Below are 20,504 nucleotides of genomic sequence, written 5' to 3'. Positions count from 1 at the left end.
AATATTTTTTGAATTTACGTCAAATTCTGACTTAAAATGTAATTGTATTATTATAAATATATAAATAAAATTATATAAACGAATGTGTGACATAGTACAAATATTAAAACAAAAAATAATTTGCATCAAAACAGGTTTTCTTTCCATGATGGTATCATTTCTGAGATCTGTCCGGATGACGCTGAAGAGGATTGGGTGCTCAACTTCAAAAGAGCAATTCTATCTCTCTTTCAGAACAGCATGAAAAGATTTGACATCAACTTTAAAGGAGTTGAAGTAAGGCAGTATATCATCGTTTATTTAAGTCCAATATTGCAAAATTAAAAAAAAAACTAGACATATCTTATATCTATCTTTATATTTATTGTTTTTATTTATATACTCATCCATTATATTTTCTGTTTCTAACATTACAAAGCGGTCAGCACTGCCAAAAGCACTGTCTAAAAGTAAAAGTTAAAGTTCATTCATTAACATTAAGAGATAAAAAGGTTTATCTGTTAATGTTAATGAATGAATAATAATAATAATGATATATATATTTACAATATTAGTTAATATTTTATGTAAAATTAAAGTAACTCTTGAAATAGTAAAATAAATAAAATATACATTTATATTTATTGATATTTATTTAAAAAAAACCTATAAATGCACTATGCTGAAAAATAAATTTTAAAAAGATTAAGTATAAAAATTATGCTTCTTGACCATAAAATTTGACTCCCATTGTGCACAAAAATTCACTTTAAATATTTACATTCCAGCAAGACATTCATGGCACATGCAATGTGGACTATGTAGTCCGAGGACAAGAGAACACCAGCCTCATACTGGTGAAGACACGTGACCTCTCCCAATGTACAGACAGATACAAGTACATGTCAATATTACAGACAGTGCGATATGATTTTCAAAGTGTGAGTTTATTTTATTTTTATGTTATATAGATAGACGGGCTAGCAAATGGACCACCTCATCACTGCCCATAGACATTGGTACTGTAAGGAATATTAATCAATCCTCACATCACCAATGCACCCCTTTGAGAACTAAGATGTTATGTCCCTTGTGAATGTAGGTACACTAGCTCACTCATACTTCAAAATGGAACAGAACAATACTCTTAACTCAGTATTGTTGTTTGGCGGTGGTTATATGATGAGTGGATGGTTCCTATCTAGATATGGGCTACCACAAAGGCCTGCCACCAAGTCAAGAGAACATTTTATATAACTTGTATTTGTAAATTTGTGTTGAAAAAAAAAACTTTTAAAAGAATATTAATTCTTCTATATCCAAGTCTAAATTTATTTCGCTATTTATTTCTTAATTTATCTTACAATTGTTACTGAGTAAAAATGCTTAAGATAACTTTTACAGAAATTTCAAACTTGGCCAGTTCTAAAATCCGAAAGCAAATGTCGCATATCCGTGGACCACAACATTTACAAATCAGTGAGCTGTCGCGAACGCCACCTCTTCGAACCATTCTCGGGAAAGAACTCCGGAGCCATGACCACGGTCTTACAAGACTTAGTTCTTAAGGAGGAAATTAATAAAACCGGCTCAGAATATATGTACACTGAAAATAAAGGTAAAGATATTTTTACTTCCTTTTTTATGACAAATAAGTAGATGGAAGAAAAAATGAGCCAAGATAAAAAATATCATCTGCCAAAATTAATGCTTCGAACTTGGAAATACCTTCTGTAATGACAAATGTTTTTCTTGATTATCGTAGTTTAATTATTTGTAAGTATTTTTGTACCGTTCTATATTACAGCATGGGCTGCTATTCAGAAACGGTCCAATATTCTCCACCACCACTCGCCGTACGGGAGATCTGACACCGGCGAACTAAAATCGGCGAGAGACGTGCTAAAACTACTGTGTTTGTGAGTTTATAATATATGATATTTTCTAATGAAATAATAAAAATTGTATTTTCAGTTGCAAAATCTTGGAACGGTAACAACCGTTTTAAGGATTAAACTAACTAGAGAAACATGTGCAATAATACCTAAATATCAACTTATTTTTTTAAGTTAGCTTTAAGTTCCTTCGAAACGAGGACACTCCAAGGAGTTTAAAAAAATCCTCACGGTTAAAGAACAGACCCACCACCTGCAAAATAAAATTCGCAGGGTCAAGCCCAGCTCGGACGACGAAGTGAGGACAGTCGATGAGAACATGGACAGCGGCTCGACCGTGGGGCTGTGGGGCCGCCTCGTGCGCGCCGCGCGCCAGCTGCACCACCCCGCGCTCGCGCAGCTGCTGGCGCGCGCGCCCAGCGCCTGCCCCGCCGCCGCGTCAGTACCCACGCCCACACCACTCCGCCACACCTCCACACCTCCACACCTCCACACCTCCACATAGTTGAGATCTAATATGCTCGTGACGCGGTGCGCATGAAAAGCCGTGCAATAGTAGACTTATGAATCAGAGACATTTCTACTTAACTACATATATAAACTGAGTACCGTAAACAAAACATGCACCAATTAATACACAGAAAGAATGGTCACTGCTCAAATAAAAATCCAATATAACTTTTCTCTGTTTGTAGTAAGCATATTCTCGACGCTCTACCCTACATAGCGAGCCCTGGATCGGTGGAGCTGATAAAGAACTTGATTGTTAACAACGAGGTCAACAAAGAAACCAGACACGAATGGCTCATGTCTATGGCTATGATACCAAGGTATTTCGTGCAACACTTTATAATAATTTAGTCAAACTCATTTCGATATAGTGTCCGGATCTTGTGCGAAACTTCAGGCGACTCGATATTGTGGAATATATTGCTGTTATATTATTCTTTCACTCTGATCTCTGAAAGGATACCATATAGACTCTGGTGTGCCTTATTATATCTTCCCTTTCATATTCATACAACCAAACCCAACCAGTTGAACGTATTTAAGCAGAAAATTAAAGAGCTCAGTGTTTTTTGATTGAAAGCGGTGTTTCCACCCGTACAAGAAACACTGAGCTATTATTTTGTTTATCAGATATAATTTGGTATTGAGAAAGTTTTGCCTTTACGAAGTTAAGAGTTCACATTCATGAAAAGTGTAAATGTTACATCAAATTACATATTTAAAATACTCCTATATTACTATATTTCACAGACCCAAACTAGAAATGTTGAAGAGCATGTTGGAACTGCTACAGAAACAGAAGAACGACAAGATTATAAGTTTCACGGTGTCGTCTATGGTCCATTCCTATTGCAAACACAGCGGGAAGTCACGTATGATTATTTTTTATTACATAAAATACCTAAACACAAACATACACGCAAAAGTACGCATGCAAACGCACAAATATGTTTTATTAAAAAAAGGTATCCAACAAAAAATGTATTTCAAACCTACATCCTGATGCCGTAATGTATGGTCAGGAGAATATTAAGATCATCATAATTTTCTCATGTTTACATTCCATGTTCACAAGCAACACACATCTACATCAATGACTTCGATTTCAGTTCGAGAATGTTGCGAAGACGAATTCCCTAAGCAAATCTTATCAGAATTCCAAGACATTATCAATGAAAGGATCAGCAAGGGAGTGGTCAATGCTCCGAGAGAAGAAAGAGACAGTGTAAGTTATACAAAATACTGCGAAACAATTTCGCCCAGTACTTATTGTTTTTTAATCTATTTTATTAAACGGAGTTATGTCACTCAGTGACTATGTCACTAACTATGTTATGCTTAGATTATATAATTAATTATTGAATTCAATTCTTTATTCAATTATTTGAATATTCTTAATTATGTTGTCAGTTGAAATTTTTTTATAGATTTTTTGTATTATTTGTCACTTGACTTTGACACGTTTTCAATATCCTATAACGTAGAAGCACCCATTGATAGAATTCTACTTAGTTCTAAAGATGACTAAATTTTTATCACTAAATTAATGTAAAAAATCACCATTTAATTATAAAACAAATAAATCCATCTATGGACACAGATTGTTATAATACATACATTTGAAATAAAACAAACTCGAGCGAATATCTTTCAAAATTTAAAATCTTTCTTTTGTCTTTTTTACGCGAATTTATTTGTTATGTCTTGTTCACTTCTGCCTGACTTTTCAATCAATTTAATATATAACATACCTGACTTTATTTCATTTCAGTTAACAATAGCAATTAAAGCTCTCGGTAATATCGGTGGGTTCAAGCAAGAGTTTGCGGACATTTTGATGAGTGTTATAGGAGATAGCATGATTCCTGTTCCTACCCGATTAGTTACTATCGACGCTTTCAGACGGACGCCTTGTGCTGAAACAAGGTGAGGTTTAATAAATTCTTCATTTTTGTCGAAATTTGGAAAATTGGAAAATTCGGCCCAAACGTTACATAATTGCTTGGTAGCAAGATTTGCAAGATACAATTTTTACACGTCTTTGTTACTTGAAGTGGAAATCATACAATGTTATTATTTGTTTTCAGAGAATACTTTTTAGAAACATACAGAGAAGACTTAGTTGACGTGGAAATTCGTATCGCATCGTACTTGCAAGTAATGCGATGTCCGAACCTCAGTACTATAAGGAAGATATTCCACTCTTTAAGAAACGAACCCGTCAATCAAGGTAATAATTTATATTGGAGGGAAATTTCATTATGTCCAACAATTTTATTTCTCTGTTTCTTCTAAGTAATTTAGTTATTTGGTACCTTTGTAGTAGAAACATAGTTACTAATAAATAAATAAGAATTCCATTTAGCGATTTTGATAATGCTTAGTACTAGCCTTAACAAGCGCAAACGCATAGCATGTTAGCAATTAAGCTAGACAGAATGATTCTGCTCAAAAATGCGCTCTCGAAAAATATCTGGTTATTACCATAACTTTCAAAGTTTTTCCACGAAACATCTATATTTTTTTTTATGGCATTGGTTGGCGGACGAGCATATAGGCCACCTGATGGTAAGTGGTCACCACCGCCCATAGACAAAGGTGCCGTAAGAAATATTAACCATTCCTTACATCACCTATGCGCCACCAACCTTGGGACCTAAGATGTAATGTCCCTTGTGCCTGTGATTACACTGGCTCACTCACCCTTCCAACCGGAACACAACAATACAGAGTACTGTTATTTGGCGGTAGAATATCTGATGAGTGGGTGGTACCTACCCAGACGGGCTCGCACAAAGCCCTACCACCAAGTAAATCTATATAATTTAAAATATCACCTTCTTGTCCATTAGTGGCGACATTCGTCTGGAGTCATCTCAATAACCTCGGACAGTCTTCACTACCATCTCGAGTAGAAATCCAAGGTTTGCTGTCAGGTAACACGATGCCCCAGCTAGAAGATAATCCAGACTTCAGGATGTTCTCAAGAAATTATGAACAGAGTGTCTTTTTCGACCAATATAATGCTGGTAAGATATTTCGTATAATTTTATTTAACTATATTTTCATTGTCATTTAACTGTCGCTGATTTTATTTGAGAGTCATATTTATTATTTGACGAAATACTTAATGTTCATTGGTCACCTATTGCGTCATCAGCTTTTATCGACCAATGAACATACAGATTTAAGTTCAATCATTTAATTTGACTCAAATCAGTATTTGGTTAAAAAATAAGATCATTATTTCTATATTTTATTAGCTGTAAGATTTTCTTTGTTGTCAGACCTTAGTTGCTATGGCTTTATTTGTGTTAAATGTATTTAACATTACGTTTCCCTCTGTAATTGTCCAGGTGGTAACTACGAAGCTAATGTGATATTCTCACCCGACTCATACATACCAAGATCTGTATCACTGAACTTGACTGTTGATATGTTTGGAGAATCAATTAATTTATTAGAGGTAAGTAAAACTCAAATATTGGACTCTACTTGCTTAAATACTTAAAAATAATCTCCCGATAACAACATATATCTCCTAATTCTGTGCCTCATAAGGTATTAGATCCCATATGTATTTTTTTATTTGTCTATGCATTTATTTATGTGTCTATGTTTAGTCATACAGACGGCTTTAATAAATATTTTAATAAGTCTCATCAGGCCAGTGTAATTGTAAATATATTGATACTTTTATTTAAATTAAAATCATCATTAACTTCAGGGCTTATTTGAAAGAACTCAGTGTCTCTCATGGATTTTTGATGATTAATTTTCATTTGACTTATGGTGATGTACTATTTTTATTCATGTATCGTCATAATGTTATACTTATTATTATATCACTTTATTGACATTTCATGAAGGTATTCCGCGGTTAGTTTCGATTTTTTTCTTACAAAATAGCTCTACTGATTCTTCAATAATTAATAAATTCGAATTACAGATTAAAGCCCGAGGCGAAGGATTTGAGAGATATTTCGAAAATCTCTTTGGTAACAACGGACCTTTAAGTAAAAGTAAAATAAACGAAAAAATAAACAAACTCCGATTCTTCCGTTCGACCAACGAAGCTGACGAGGTTCGAGGGAAAATAGACGATCTTGGATACAAGAACAATGCTCTCAAGCATCGTTTTCCTATGGCCGAAATAGGATTCAAAGTGTTCGGTAACGAAATATCTTTTTGGAGTGCAGAAGGTGATGAAGAGATACGAAAATCTTTAGAACGATTGGACCCAAAGTTAAGAATTCTAGAAATTTTGTCAGGAAAGGTCAGTTTTGTGAAAAAAATATTTACCTCAAATTATTAAATTAATTAGAGCTTAATAATGATAAAATTTTCAATGGCTACAATTTAGTTGAAATTAAAATTTTACGTTCATTTATTACTGTTTTAATCTAGAAAAAATCTAAGTCAGCAAAATTTCGGTAGAATTTCTATCTACGAGTAAATTATACCATAGATAACATCCCTTACCCACAGATTACAAATACATAAACAATGAACCTCACGAATTATTAACTGATATTAATAAATATCTATTTCTAGGAAATATCATACAATAAGGCGTCATTATTCCTCGATACAACATTTTCCGTGCCCACTGGTAGTGGACTTCCTCTTAATATGAACCTTATGGGCACAAGTTACGTGGACACAAAAATGTCCGGTACGGTAGTTGACAAATACACCCAATCCGGTAATTTGGACTTCGAAGGGAAAATAAGACCTAGGTAAGTTTTATATGTATTTTACGAACTTTATAAGCATTAACTCCCAGATTTTCATTGATAATTATTAGCAAGACTACGGGGTTCCACTCTTTTTCCTTAGTTACTCAGTATGCCTTCTTAAAAATTGATTTTTCGTAGTAATAAAATCTTTGCAAATAAATTACATCAATATAATAATTTTTTTTTTCGTTTTAAGCTTTTAGAACAACTATGATATATTTTTTAATCCGTTACATACTAATATTTCCAAAAAAATTAACATTAGTGTTGCGGTAAACATAGCAGCTACGATGAGTGTGTCGGCTGGTTCCTTAGCGTCAAGTGGCATTAGGCTGTCGTCAAGGCTTTACACCGCCACGGCATTGGAAGCGAAACTATCGATACGCGGCCTTGGACTTGTGCGATTGGACCTGTCCCTACCAAGGGACAAACAGGAAATATTCGCTGCCAAGTAAGTAATTTTTTGTTGAAAGACTTGCTATATTTTTCTATAGCACTCATTAGAAAGAGATAGCAATATTTCAGTCGCGTCTGCTTTAGTGTAGGAATGTTAAACGAACAATCATATGTATAATGAAATTATGTAATGTAACGCTGCAAGTAATATATAATAAATGTATGCTTAGTTATTTATAAATTATTTTTCTTTAAGCAATAGACAAACTTAGTTGACAGGATATATTTTTATAATTAGTTAACTTACCAGTAAATCTCGTCTTCATACTGCCAAGTTCTTTAGTATTTACCTTAGATTGTAAGTCATAAGTTCGTAAATTCTCAATTACAACCCGAAGTAAAGAAGTTGACACTTGTTACGCTCTCGTGTCTTTGTTAACACATAACACCTGTCGATTGTGCTCTAAACCAGATCTCTCTTCACGTATGTTTCCTCTGTTACCATACTAATGGTTTCATAAGACTGAGGGAATAGGGAGTAAACCTGCCCAAACACTTGAGTACATTACCACCATGGCCATGTATGTAGATGGCCACACTTCGCGGATGCCCGAAATAATTTTTAAAGAAGTTTATTATAATAACATATTTTTTAATATTACACTCATTTTCAGATCAGAATTGCTCATACTTCATGGAGACCAGGAGCTCCAACAACAAGGCTTGAACAAGAATAGAATAGAACAAAGTACTTGCAGTTGGAGTACCTTCGACAAAGCTATCGGTATCAAAGTTTGCGCCGCTTACCAGGTGATTCATTAATAAAAACTGTATTAAGTTTACAACAATTCCATAACATTTTTTTGTCAAATACAAAAAAAAAAATAGTCAAGCAGGATCTTAAAGGCGCCTTTAAATTATCATTTTAAGAATTTGTCTTGTCAAAAAAAGTTATACGGAAATGCAAATTTTACGGAGAAATTCTGCTGAAAACCTAATGACCCGAAAATTTATTAGAAAAAAAATATATAAATTAAATTTAATCGTTTTATTTTATGATTGATCTTTATATTGCTGTTATATAAATAATTAAAGATAAAAAGTCCCAAAACTTCTCCAATGAAGAGGCGATATTTAAAATGCCAGTGAAACATTTATGGCCGTATAAAGAACATAATTTGAATTACTTTCAGTTCCCTAACATGACCAATCTCCGGAATGCACCATATTTCATAATGAGTGGCCCCGCCAAGTATATAATATCTTTAGAAAAAGCCGACCCCTCCGCCAAAACATACGCCTTCCAATACAAGTGGGATAGAAATGAGACTACAGATGTATTAGGATTCTCTTTCGACACTCCAAATAGTAAGGTAAGATGAGAAAAACTATTATATGTGATTATAGATTTTCCAAAAACTTTTTATTATAAACCATAATAATTTTAATATGTGTTGTATAAAAATTATCTTTTACTGATAATAATCTATTATTGTTACATTTGTATCTCCACAGACATGTTGTCCGTGCTTTTGGGATATCATATCTTTAATTTGTCTTTGGTATTTTAGTGTGCCTTCGCTTTTATAATAAGAAAATTGAGAAGAAATATTTTTCTTAATAATAATTCCTATATTTATAATTTAACTATATGTATATGTGTCACCGTGAAATTGTAAATACCGTTAGATTGTTATCTATCTCGCAAGATTGCGAACTGTCAAAAGATTGTGAACCATAACATACTGCTTACAAGTTAATGCATTCATTTCGGTAGATCATAATCTACCGAAGCTAATTAAAGTAATAATCTAAAAGTTCTAACCTAACCTAACTGAAATATCATAAACTATTGAAATTTTTGACGTTTTATTTTGAGTTAAATCACCATCTACAATATTTCGGCAGATTACAATCTCGCGAAATAGATTACAATCTGACGGTATTTACAATTCTACGGTAATATATATATCCATACATATAACGTAACAAATTTTCTCACTTTGAACGAAAATATGTATAAGATATATGCATTATATTCATGTGTTATTTGTAGGAGAAACGTATGTTCAACGCGGCCCTAAGCTTATCGAACACGTCAAGCACCGCGGCTCTCACTCTTCAATCTTCAGAGAGCACCATTAAGGCCAAAGCTCTGTACCGCAACCTACCATACGACAAATCCTTAGAAGCTAGTCTGGATGTAGATGGAAAGAAACAGTTCGATACTGTAATGTCTTTGAAGAGGCACGATATCAAGTACGGATTTGTTTGGTTGCCTCATGCATTTTGGGTTGTTAACGATGAGAAGATAGCGGAATTGTCCGGTAAGTTTAGAAATGATTATACTTCTCTTTTAAGAAAGAATGTCAAAAGAGAATTTAGGATAGAAGATGTGCCATTATCCCTTGAGATTTATTTCTACTCGCTTACGATGCAAAAAAATAATTGAGACAAATATATATAATAAGAAATAGACACGTACAAACATACAAAATCTGTAATATTTTCAGCGCTGGTTGTTTATGATATATTTATAACTTTGTAGTTAAGTTAAAGTTTTTTAACTCGTTCTTGTCAATAATCATTACTTTTAGGGAGTCTTAAGGTGAAGTCCAAAGGTGGTGTCACTCAATGGGATATATCAGCCGATTTCCAAACGAAACAATTAGCAAGTCGTTTAATAGGATATTACACTGTAAATGGGCCTACATACGGTACAAAGTTGCACGTCGATTATCAATTCTATGGCAACCCTAAACAGACGATAAAAATTGAAGGCTTATACAGCGAAAGGCAAATGTCGTATAGACACGATCTGTATGGGGAATTGTCTATGGAGTTCACAGCGTATCCTGTCTATAATTTCTATTCGGTTCTACGTAATGTGGTGAGTGTTATTATGATTTATATGTCGTGTTTTCTATTACCTTGCGTTCATTTTTGTACAAAGATATTTCTGTCGTTTTCAGAAAACTCAAAACCATGTTGACATTGGATTTAATGTTAGTGCATCTAAGGATCAGAAACTGGACCCTGCGTTCACATTCGTATTTAAACGTATTGATAGGCTTAATGGACTCAAATTGGATACGCTAGTCGCCCTGAAAAGACCAAAACCATTGCTATTGAAATTACAGTATGATCAAGTAAGTGTCATTTCTTGGAAAGCGCAAATCATTTTCGGTTTGATTTATAAACTAAATCAAAATATTTTATTATTTCGTTTAGCAAAATTACAAAGTGACAACCCTAACATTATCTTTAAAACTAAATTGTCTAGAAATATATCAACATATGATGACTATAACAATAGTTTATATTTGTAAAGTTAATCCCCCTCTCTGTTGTATAAATCACATATAATTCATGTTATAATTGAATTTTAAACTACAGACCAATTGTCTGCAGTTTGGACTTGGAACCTATTAAGATATTAAAAAATGTTGAATCAATATTTTGTTATTATTTTTAACATTGCAAAATGTACATGGAAATGAGAGAGACATTTTTACGATTCCAGATAGGACCTAAATATTCAGCTCTTGCCTTATTCAATTTCAATCCGAAATCTCGCGAGATCCTCCTATCAGGGTACTTGTTCGCCCCGCCCGGGACTCAGTTGTATGCGGATGCGGAACTGAACGTCACCTTACCGACATTACATCCTTGTGAGCTGAAGGCTAAGTTGCACGAAAAAAGACCTAATGAGTTCCAAGTAAGTTTATATGTATCTTTTTTTCGTTTATTTGGACATTTTTGATAAATTATGAATAGTAAATATATCTTATTAATTTTCCTAAAATATTTTCTTGGATTCTATAGGTCAGACTTTTCTATATTTTAAGAATTAAATTTTTTAATCTGTTATATTTTTTAAAGTTATCCTTAACTGAAATTTATAAGTATATTTCATTTATAGGAATAACAATTATTTAAATTACCAAATTGCCAAAATTAAAATCTATTTTATTTGATATTTTTCCGTCTAATCTATTTCATTTAATCTTCACTATTATTCCTGAAGTTTATAAAGTAACAAAGCTAATATAACTCCAGGTGAATGCAATGGGAGTATGGTTCACTGGAGTGGACTTCAACATAGACGCAGTGTACCAAGACCAGTCCAAGACAAACTTAGCTTCTCATCGGCTCAAGGTTTTAATCAACAGCAGTCATTTCAAAGACATCGCCGTGGATGCGAGATTTACACAGGATAACAGACAGATAACATTTATCGCTGAGGTAAATTATTAGACAATCTTATTAAATTCCTACCCCCTTAATATTAAACATTCTAGATCAGTTATTTAGTAACCCAATGCTTCGTCACCGTATTTATAATACTAAATTACTGCGGAAAGAAAGAGATAAAACAGTATGTAGCTAAATAGCTTCCTAAAGAGCATTAGGGCAGTAATGGTACAACCGTTAAGTAATGTTCTACTGCTTGGCAAATAATTCCTGATATGAAGAAGTTTTGGAAGTTTTTGGCACATTTTGGAACGACACACTTATATTTTCTCGGGATGTTTTCCTTCAACGCTGAGTACGAGATAAATTATAAAGTTAACTTAACTATGTGATCAAAATAGTGACGTGTGTTCGTGTTTAAACTTGGGATTGTTGTTGGGTTCAACTCTTCTAATTTTTAAGGTCATTTGACTTGAAAATAAAATAATAAAGTACACATGTCTTTTAATTCCTATCAAATGTGTTTATTTTTTATTTTTAGGGTCAATACAATGATGACACATACAAAACTTTGGTCCGGTACTTATTGCTCTCTGAGCAAAACTTCACGGCATATGGAGAAATTGATATAAGTGGGAAAACTTACAGCCTCAACTTAAACGCCGACCTCAATAATGACACCAATATCAATATGGACATACACTTTGACCAGTGAGTTGAAATGTAACAAAACTTTCAACACCATTCAACTATTCATCAATAATTTAACAAGCAATAACAATTTACTATATCACAAAATTATATCGTACCTTAAATGTTAAAGTCGAAGTGTAAGTAAAAAGTGTTCTGGACGGACCTTCCATCATTTATATAAGCCTCACTACAAATCACGTGACTCACAATATTGAACAAAAAAGTCAAAGTACCCTCTTATTTAATATCAATGTTATCAATACAATTACAGAATTTATTAAAACATACAATACATAGTGTAAGCCTTGTTTGTAATTGTCTAAGTATTTATTGATTTGTTACTGAATCTGACACGTGCGTGCGCAGGCTGCGCGACGTGCACGTGTCGTACGCGCGCGCGGTGGGCGCCGACAGCAAGCGGCTGAGCGCGGCGCTGAACTGGGACGCCAACCGCGACCCGTCGCAGAAGCTGAGCGTGGACGCGCAGCTGCGGCGCCGCGGCGACTGGCACCACTCGGGCCACGCCACGCTGCACTACCCCGGCCGCGTCGTCAACGGGGAGTTCGAGTTCCTGCTCAGAGGTGCGCCGCCTCTCGCCGCCTCTCGCCGCCTCTCGCTGCCTCGCGATGCACTGCGATACGCAGCTCATGGGCTACTTCGTCGATCGCCTCTGATCTCCTCAATTTCCAAAATTAACAGACCGAACGTGTCTAATTGCTAGGCAATAAGTAATACTTCATGCATGTAGCATATTCATTAGGCACGTTCAGGTTTCCTGGCGTTGTTGAAATATTAAGACAAATTCTAAATGAACTATTATTTGATGTTTTCACATATAATTTATTTATATTTGTAATGCATTTCATTAAATCGTTTCAGATTGGTTCTGTGAGTGGATGATACGTATGGGGTGGGCAAGTCCGACTGCTATAGTTTGGCGTGTTAAAGCCTTTTCAGAAGCGCATGAACAGACTGTATATGCGCTTCTGTCGAGCCTCAATACACCCTTCCCCGGCTGGGAAGATACGAACTTCAACCTGATGTAAGGGAAATTATATATTGATTTAATCTCCTCTGTTACTTTTATATTTAGTAGATAATCTTTCTACATTTTCTTCGAAGGTGGCGTTATAAAGACAACCTCCAGGCTATAAATGGAAGCATGAACTGGCAGAAAGACTATCTAGCATTTAGCTTATTGGCCGATTATCTATTCACTACCACAAAATTCTATGGAGAAATCAATGCATCAGTCAATTCCACGATACCGACTTTACCTAAAGCAGCTGCGATCGCTAAACATACCGTCGTGTGGAAGAAATCTGCAGATACATTGCTGAGTTTTCAGGTAGTATAGATTTTTACTAAATTTAACTTATAGTTAAATTTTATTGTATTTGTTTCAAATAAGATAGACATATTAAAAGACCTATTAGATCATGCTATGTCTATAGCTGCCTATCTATACATATAATAAAATGGGAGTGTCTGTTTGTAATATTAAAATAACCCATTTTACTAAATGCATATGTATGTATATACACGGTACATATTAAAATAACATTATTTAAATTTTTTGTCTGTCTGTCTGTTTGTTCTGGCTAATTTCTGGAACAGCTGAACCGATTTCGACGGGACTGGCAGATAGCGGATGTATTTTAGAATTATGTATAGAATAAAAATAAAATCACGCTACAATATCCAAATAACTTAAATTCAAACAACGCGCACGAAGTCGCGGGCACAGCTAGTCTACCATATAATATAAAACAACGAATTTGAAAATGAACTTTTTTTTAGTATAACGAAGATGGCCTGCTAATGATCAACTCATCTTGGGACATAACTAAAGGACCAAAGGAGAACAACGTCACGGGACGAGTTACACTTCTTACTCCATTCCAAGTGAGTTTCCTTTAAGTGATCTATTAGGGGATTATTTTTGAACTTTAAATTATGTTGACTTTGTAATTTCCAGGGCTACACCAAAGGTTTCCTGAGAACTGAGTTCGTATTAGGTCACAAGAGGGATATCAAAGGCGTGACATATCTGGATTTAGAAGAGAAAGTCGTCAAGATATACGTAAACGGTAAATAATGTCACCGAAGTGCAAATAAATATTTTTGAATTACTTTTGTCAATGGATTTTGTAAAGTGCAAGACGATTGTTTCGGATGTTTGTCGATAAACAATAGGTATTCAAGTATTTTAATTGTACGTATCGTACCGCAGGCCACATGCGTCGTATCACCAACTGCATGCTGGTCGTGAACGTGACGTCACCGCTGCCGCAGTTCTCTCAGAGCTCGGCTCGCTTCGGCTTCGTGGAGACCGACCGACATCTCGTGGCCATGATCATGACACCCAACAGCACTACCGGTACCGACATTTTGCGTAGACTTATTTGTGTATTAGAGTAATTATATTATTAATTATTTATTATTAGTAGTTATTAATTAATTCAGATTTGTTTGTTAGTAAAATATTATTGATATTTCAGTTTTATCGTACCTTACTAATATTCGGTATCCAATTTAAGTGAAAATATCAAACCACCATACTTATACCTTATTAATCTTACTCTACTGAGTTAAAGGAAAAATATATTATTAGTATCTCAATATTATGCAAATATTGTACCTAATATAATTTTCCAGGAATTGAGGTTCTTCTGAAACTGATATCGATGCAAGACTTCCAGATATTTGGTCACGTCGCTCTGCCAATACAATATTTAAACAGAGCCATGATCACAGCCAAGAGAGCTACAGAAGAGGTAACCGAAATTGATGATTATATAACAGTTACTTTTAAAGTTTTATTGAAACGAAACAACACAAAGTTCTTATAAGTACACAATAGTGCTTATAGATCTCATTTTACTAAAATATTATAAATGCGATTTTGATATTGGATTTTTGTTTCTCGACCAAAACCTGTGTCTTAATATGTGATACAATGTATTTTTTAATTACTTATAACAAATAAAACAAATAATATATTTACTAAAATTGAATCCACACTGACCAAACTAGGTTGGTATTAATTAGCCTTTACCTATTCCAATCGAAAAAGGAATAAAGATAAAAAAAACTTATATTATTATAATCCATGCAATTTCTCTGCTATATTGTAAACTACGATCAATTTTTGATTAATATTTGTTTATTTGTAATATAACACTATTCCACTCTACTTATATCAACTTTAATCTTACTCCAATAATTTCGATAACAACTTCGCCGACATTCAAAACGCTGTTTCGCGGATCCATGATGAATATCATAGATTAATTATTATCATTTGATAATTCGACCTGGAATGGTATCGCGTCAATTCAATGTCAAAGTTACTTAACTCTTATTGATTGAAATAGGCCATGCCAAAAACATTGGCACCAAATTATTTTACCAGTTTTCCAACTCAAGATTAAAAATGCTTAAGATAAACTTGTAATTATATCACTTGTAAGTGCCGTATGTATAAAGCTAAGTTCGACTTATAACAAATATTTGAATCTAATTGTATGATCTCTTCTTACTATAGATTGACTTTAGAGTGGGATGGGGTTCAATGGACTTCGGTTGCACAGGAATATGGCAATGGAAATCAATTTTAGATTTCGTTTACGTCTACAAATTATACACGCCATTGGATGGTTTTGAAGAAAACGGTCTTGTTTTGAAAAATATATACGGAAAAGGCCTCGATACTGAACTTTCTGTACGACTGTCTAAACATAAGGTGAGGTTTAGTTTTACAATGTATTATTAAAAAGAGTTTATACTTTTTTTTAAAGTATCCCAAATTTTATCATTAACGTTCAATACACGAGAGAATACAACATTCTGAAAAGATCGACTTCTGTTTTTGAATTACAGGTTAACAAGATATGAATATTTACTTCAAGGAGAATGCTTAAAACTTATTTACTTATAACTACGCTGTTCAACTTTAATACAAGCTGGTGTATACATGTGCCAGAATTTCTTCTCTATTTCTTCGTTAAACAAAGCAAATAAATAAATAACAAAAAAAAAAAACATATTAAAATCAACTCGATATTTTAATTAAATGTCTTTTCAATTCAGTTCACATCACTGGCAACTTTGGCTAATCATGTTGAAGGATATTACTGTATTCCTCATTTTTATCTTCCTCAGTTCGGCATAGCGGTTCTCCTGGTCGACAACGACAAAGGTCTCCTGGACGTTTTAAAGGACCGCTTCCAGCATAAGCCTGGCAACCCGGACATGTTCGTGGAGAACTTCGACACGGAAGCCAGTGTCACACTGGACACGCTCTACTATCCAACTATCACCTTCCACGCTCATATGATGAAGGTTTGTATCAAGCTATATTTTTCCTAAACTCATAACCGTCTCTATCAGTACAATTCATTCTTAATATTCATATTCACTGTTATTTTTACCAAATATAGTCTTTACAAATGCATATTGAAGATTATTTATAACATTGTATTAATTTTTTTTTCAGTTCGTTGGTCCGGATGAAGAAGATATTCTAGAAGCAAATGCCACTTTACACCTTCCCGATAAACCTCCTATTGTTTTGACAGATGTTTTTATTCTTGAGGTGAGTAGTAGTAGTGAGAGTAGTGTTTTCAATCGAATTGAGTAACAATGTTACCTATTTAAAATTAATAACTCATGAGATCAAGTCAAATGATGTAAACGCTTGAAATATTTTGGTAAGGCTTCGTGTAGTTCACCTACCTGATGCTACCCACTCGTGAAAATGTCATTACATGTTACAAGTCACACCATCTTAGATCTCACGGGTAGTGGTAATCTTTCAGTTGTTTATGTCCATAGATGGAGAAGACCATTTACTAATAAGCGACACATTTATTCCTATTTAAAATATATTATAACCGACGAATATTATACAGGGTATAAGCTATGCGACAGTTGATAAGTTACAGTCAGTAACATTTTTGATTCGATATATGCAAGCATTACATTTATTCATAACAAACGGGCTATCCTTTTACCACTGAATTTTTCTCGGGTATCTCTACTTTGCAAATCCATATTATTGTTTTAATCAAATAAAATATTTAATCTGTTTACAGCAATACACAGTAATGCAGAACACACTTAATCTAGTGACGCCGTTCCCAGCCGTCAGGCAGCTCAAGTCGGTGTACACCGTGGACATTTCTATCGGAGAGAAGTTCAACGTCACGTGCGTCGCGTTACTGTACAATGGCACTTATTGGCACGAGGTAACATATTAAAATGACAATTTTCATTTGTACAGATTTGTGTGACCCAACTAAAAACATTAAACGGTTATTTAAAACGTTTCTTAGTATTGATTCTACTAGTAAATCTTTTACCTATCTACTGCAATATAGATTAGTGGTTAATATATAGATCACAGAACTTCTTGTCCGATGCTCTTGAAAATATCAGAATACCCTCACAATATCTACATATATGATATACCTCCGTGGGAAAATCCTTCGTTCTTTTTTATCATATATGTAATTCATAGAATATTTAAAATTCCACAGATATCATACAAAATATACTACGAAACTGAATTAGGAGAAGACGACGCCTATCAATCATATTTAGCGTCAGTCGGCATCGCAACCCCGTTAGCTGTGTTACCGGCTCTAGAAGCGCGAGTGTCAGCTAGACTGGAAGACGCTCTATGGAAACTGTCGGCAGATATGGCAATGCCCTCATTTACAGTTACTGCTCTAGCACGACTCGAGGTAAATGTTCTAGCTGTCTCACTCTGTAATTACCTATTTTTAGTTATAAGTAATTGCTATCTCGCTCTTTCCGAAAGAGTAAAAATTACATGTGTCACATTAAATGAAGGAGGTTAATTTTACAGGAGATCTAAATGTGTGTTTAAATCATACTTAATAATAAGATACTACTTTTTCAATTTAGAATGTTTCTATTATAAATTATATTAAATTAAATTATTAAAATCTAATAATAATATTTAGATAGATGATAGAAAATGTATTAAGATTTATTCTTCTAAAATAGATATAAAATAAATATTAATTTAAGACAACAAAATTAATTAATAAATTGAAAAAATATTTTATAATAAGTAACAAAATTTTTAATTGCATTCGAAATAATAGCTGGACGACCCATTCGTCGAAACATCGGGCAGCTTGAACCTAACGTCGATATACTTAGAGGACTATTTCATCAAGATGGAATTTAAAAAGGATTTCTCCGACGTGGAAAATATCGTGGGTGGAGGAATTCATATACAGCAGGGCGATCAAAATAATTATGTAAGTTAACATGAATTTTGTATATGAATGAGTCAAGTTTATTTAGAATTCACCCGATAGCGTTTTGTTATCGGTATCGAAAGATGTCGTCTATCAAAAGTATAGCAGGCAAGTATAAATGAAATGTATCGATTGACTGCCTCGTTGGTCTAGTGGCTCGATATAAGGTCACAGACCCCGAGGTCCTAAGTTAAAACCCCGGGTCGGGCCAATAAAAAGTTATCAGTGCCTCGGTGCGCACGTAAAGCCTGTCCCATGGGAGTATGAGAGTGAGGAAACAGAGAGAGCACTGTGTCCTGCGTCTCCCACCCGCCGGTCTCCTGTGAGGCGGGCGCGGGGGCGGCGCGGGGTGGGCGGGGCGTACAGCGTGTGGTGGCGCAGCTGTTCGCGGAGACGGCGTGGGGCGCGAGCGCGGCGCAGCGGCTGCGCGTGACGGCGCGCGGCGCGCTGTCGCCCGTGCTGGCGCCGTCCACGCTGGCGCTGCAGTACGCCGAGCTGCGGCGCCAGCGCACGCTGTCGCTGGACCTGGCGACCGGCGACGCCGCCTACTCGCTGCAGGCCGACCAGTGGCCCACCTCGCTCAGCGTGGCGCTCAGCAGTCCGCACGACGGCTTCCGGTATGACCTCCTTCATGTACACGTCTCTGGAATTACTTCAAATATATATATTAAATTAAATAAAACTCATTACCTTCGTTTGAAACCCGCGCGCTCTGTCCCTTTAGCTCATTCAATATATCATCACCAAATTTAAAATGCTTTTCAAATATTCGAGTCGATAAATTTTATTATAAATAATTTATTTAAAACATTTATGTATCAGGGCGATGAAAATCATAGGAGAGTTCGATGAAGATGATATCCGAGGCTCGTTCGTGACGGATACGACTGAATACAGCATATCCGGAAAAGTGCTCAAACGAGAACCACTTGAGGTAACAGTAAGGATTACTTTATGCTTAAAATATTTTTGTAGTATATTAAGAATGGAAATCTAGTTTTGCTTACGTTCAATACTACTTAGACTTGGGTACGCCAGAATTGCTACCGGTCCTTAATATTATTATTATTCTACCAACAAACATCGAATATTTACATTGAGTTTACAATAATTGAGAAACTTATAATATATATAGTTATAATAATAACTTAAATGTTATAGCACATTGATGCCAAGAGTAGCTTTTTCGGTAAATACTAAAATCTGAAGGCAAAGTAAAAGTAAATGGGCTCCTTTATTATATTTTGACTTTAAAGTATAAATTAAAAAAATATTTAGAGTCATTGCTGAATTTATTGATATGTTAATGTTTGATTTGATGTATGTTAGTCTTTTTTTTATCTTAATAATTATTGTGTAATTAGTATCAGTGGAAACTTAGCTGATGTATCTAATATTGTATATTTTTATGCCATAAGTGTCATCTTATTGTTTGTTTCCCTAAAATAAAAATATATAAATGTTTACAAATGTTGACACGATTACAAAAAACGTTTATAGCAATATTTTCTATTCCAGCTGTTTCTAACACTAGTACCAAAAGGCCAGGGTCAGCAGATAACAGTACGAGTGAAGTGCGAGAACTCCCCCACATTATACGGTATAACAGCACACATCGTAGGACCGATGGAGGCGACCGTCCGCGCCAGGGCAGAAATGGAACAAAATTTCACTGATATATATCTTAAGGTAAACTGAAATGAACTCTATTATAATTGTATTTGAATATAATTCACAAAATATTACACATTTGGAACAAAATTAAAATATAACATTGTGAGTATTTCCCTTATATTTTGAATTTC

General features: G+C 34.5%; 1 protein-coding gene across 1 annotated transcript in view; it reads left to right on the top strand.

The window, feature by feature from the left end:
- The window catches only part of LOC125072709, a 43,826-nt gene that overhangs the window by 8,398 nt on the left and 14,924 nt on the right, over positions 1-20,504 (top strand). Inside the window, exons 5-43 of the mRNA XM_047683385.1 lie at positions 135-276; positions 768-920; positions 1,384-1,597; positions 1,787-1,898; positions 2,148-2,312; positions 2,570-2,704; positions 3,135-3,256; positions 3,494-3,609; positions 4,156-4,310; positions 4,472-4,614; positions 5,237-5,413; positions 5,741-5,850; positions 6,334-6,660; positions 6,939-7,123; positions 7,389-7,574; positions 8,194-8,329; positions 8,713-8,892; positions 9,576-9,846; positions 10,117-10,409; positions 10,492-10,668; positions 11,043-11,237; positions 11,579-11,764; positions 12,255-12,424; positions 12,773-12,987; positions 13,286-13,448; positions 13,529-13,754; positions 14,207-14,311; positions 14,385-14,496; positions 14,640-14,786; positions 15,065-15,183; positions 15,954-16,151; positions 16,571-16,750; positions 16,905-17,003; positions 17,503-17,655; positions 17,947-18,153; positions 18,541-18,699; positions 19,081-19,316; positions 19,522-19,633; positions 20,218-20,388. Of these exons, the coding sequence (XP_047539341.1) occupies positions 135-276; positions 768-920; positions 1,384-1,597; positions 1,787-1,898; positions 2,148-2,312; positions 2,570-2,704; positions 3,135-3,256; positions 3,494-3,609; positions 4,156-4,310; positions 4,472-4,614; positions 5,237-5,413; positions 5,741-5,850; positions 6,334-6,660; positions 6,939-7,123; positions 7,389-7,574; positions 8,194-8,329; positions 8,713-8,892; positions 9,576-9,846; positions 10,117-10,409; positions 10,492-10,668; positions 11,043-11,237; positions 11,579-11,764; positions 12,255-12,424; positions 12,773-12,987; positions 13,286-13,448; positions 13,529-13,754; positions 14,207-14,311; positions 14,385-14,496; positions 14,640-14,786; positions 15,065-15,183; positions 15,954-16,151; positions 16,571-16,750; positions 16,905-17,003; positions 17,503-17,655; positions 17,947-18,153; positions 18,541-18,699; positions 19,081-19,316; positions 19,522-19,633; positions 20,218-20,388 (6,652 nt within the window). The remainder of the gene's footprint in view (positions 1-134; positions 277-767; positions 921-1,383; positions 1,598-1,786; positions 1,899-2,147; positions 2,313-2,569; positions 2,705-3,134; positions 3,257-3,493; positions 3,610-4,155; positions 4,311-4,471; positions 4,615-5,236; positions 5,414-5,740; positions 5,851-6,333; positions 6,661-6,938; positions 7,124-7,388; positions 7,575-8,193; positions 8,330-8,712; positions 8,893-9,575; positions 9,847-10,116; positions 10,410-10,491; positions 10,669-11,042; positions 11,238-11,578; positions 11,765-12,254; positions 12,425-12,772; positions 12,988-13,285; positions 13,449-13,528; positions 13,755-14,206; positions 14,312-14,384; positions 14,497-14,639; positions 14,787-15,064; positions 15,184-15,953; positions 16,152-16,570; positions 16,751-16,904; positions 17,004-17,502; positions 17,656-17,946; positions 18,154-18,540; positions 18,700-19,080; positions 19,317-19,521; positions 19,634-20,217; positions 20,389-20,504) is intronic.

This window comes from Vanessa atalanta, chromosome 22 (genome assembly GCF_905147765.1).
Source record: "Vanessa atalanta chromosome 22, ilVanAtal1.2, whole genome shotgun sequence".
NCBI lineage: Eukaryota > Metazoa > Arthropoda > Insecta > Lepidoptera > Nymphalidae > Vanessa > Vanessa atalanta.
Note: the sequence above shows the minus strand (reverse complement) of the source record. Positions and strands in the feature narration are given on the sequence as shown.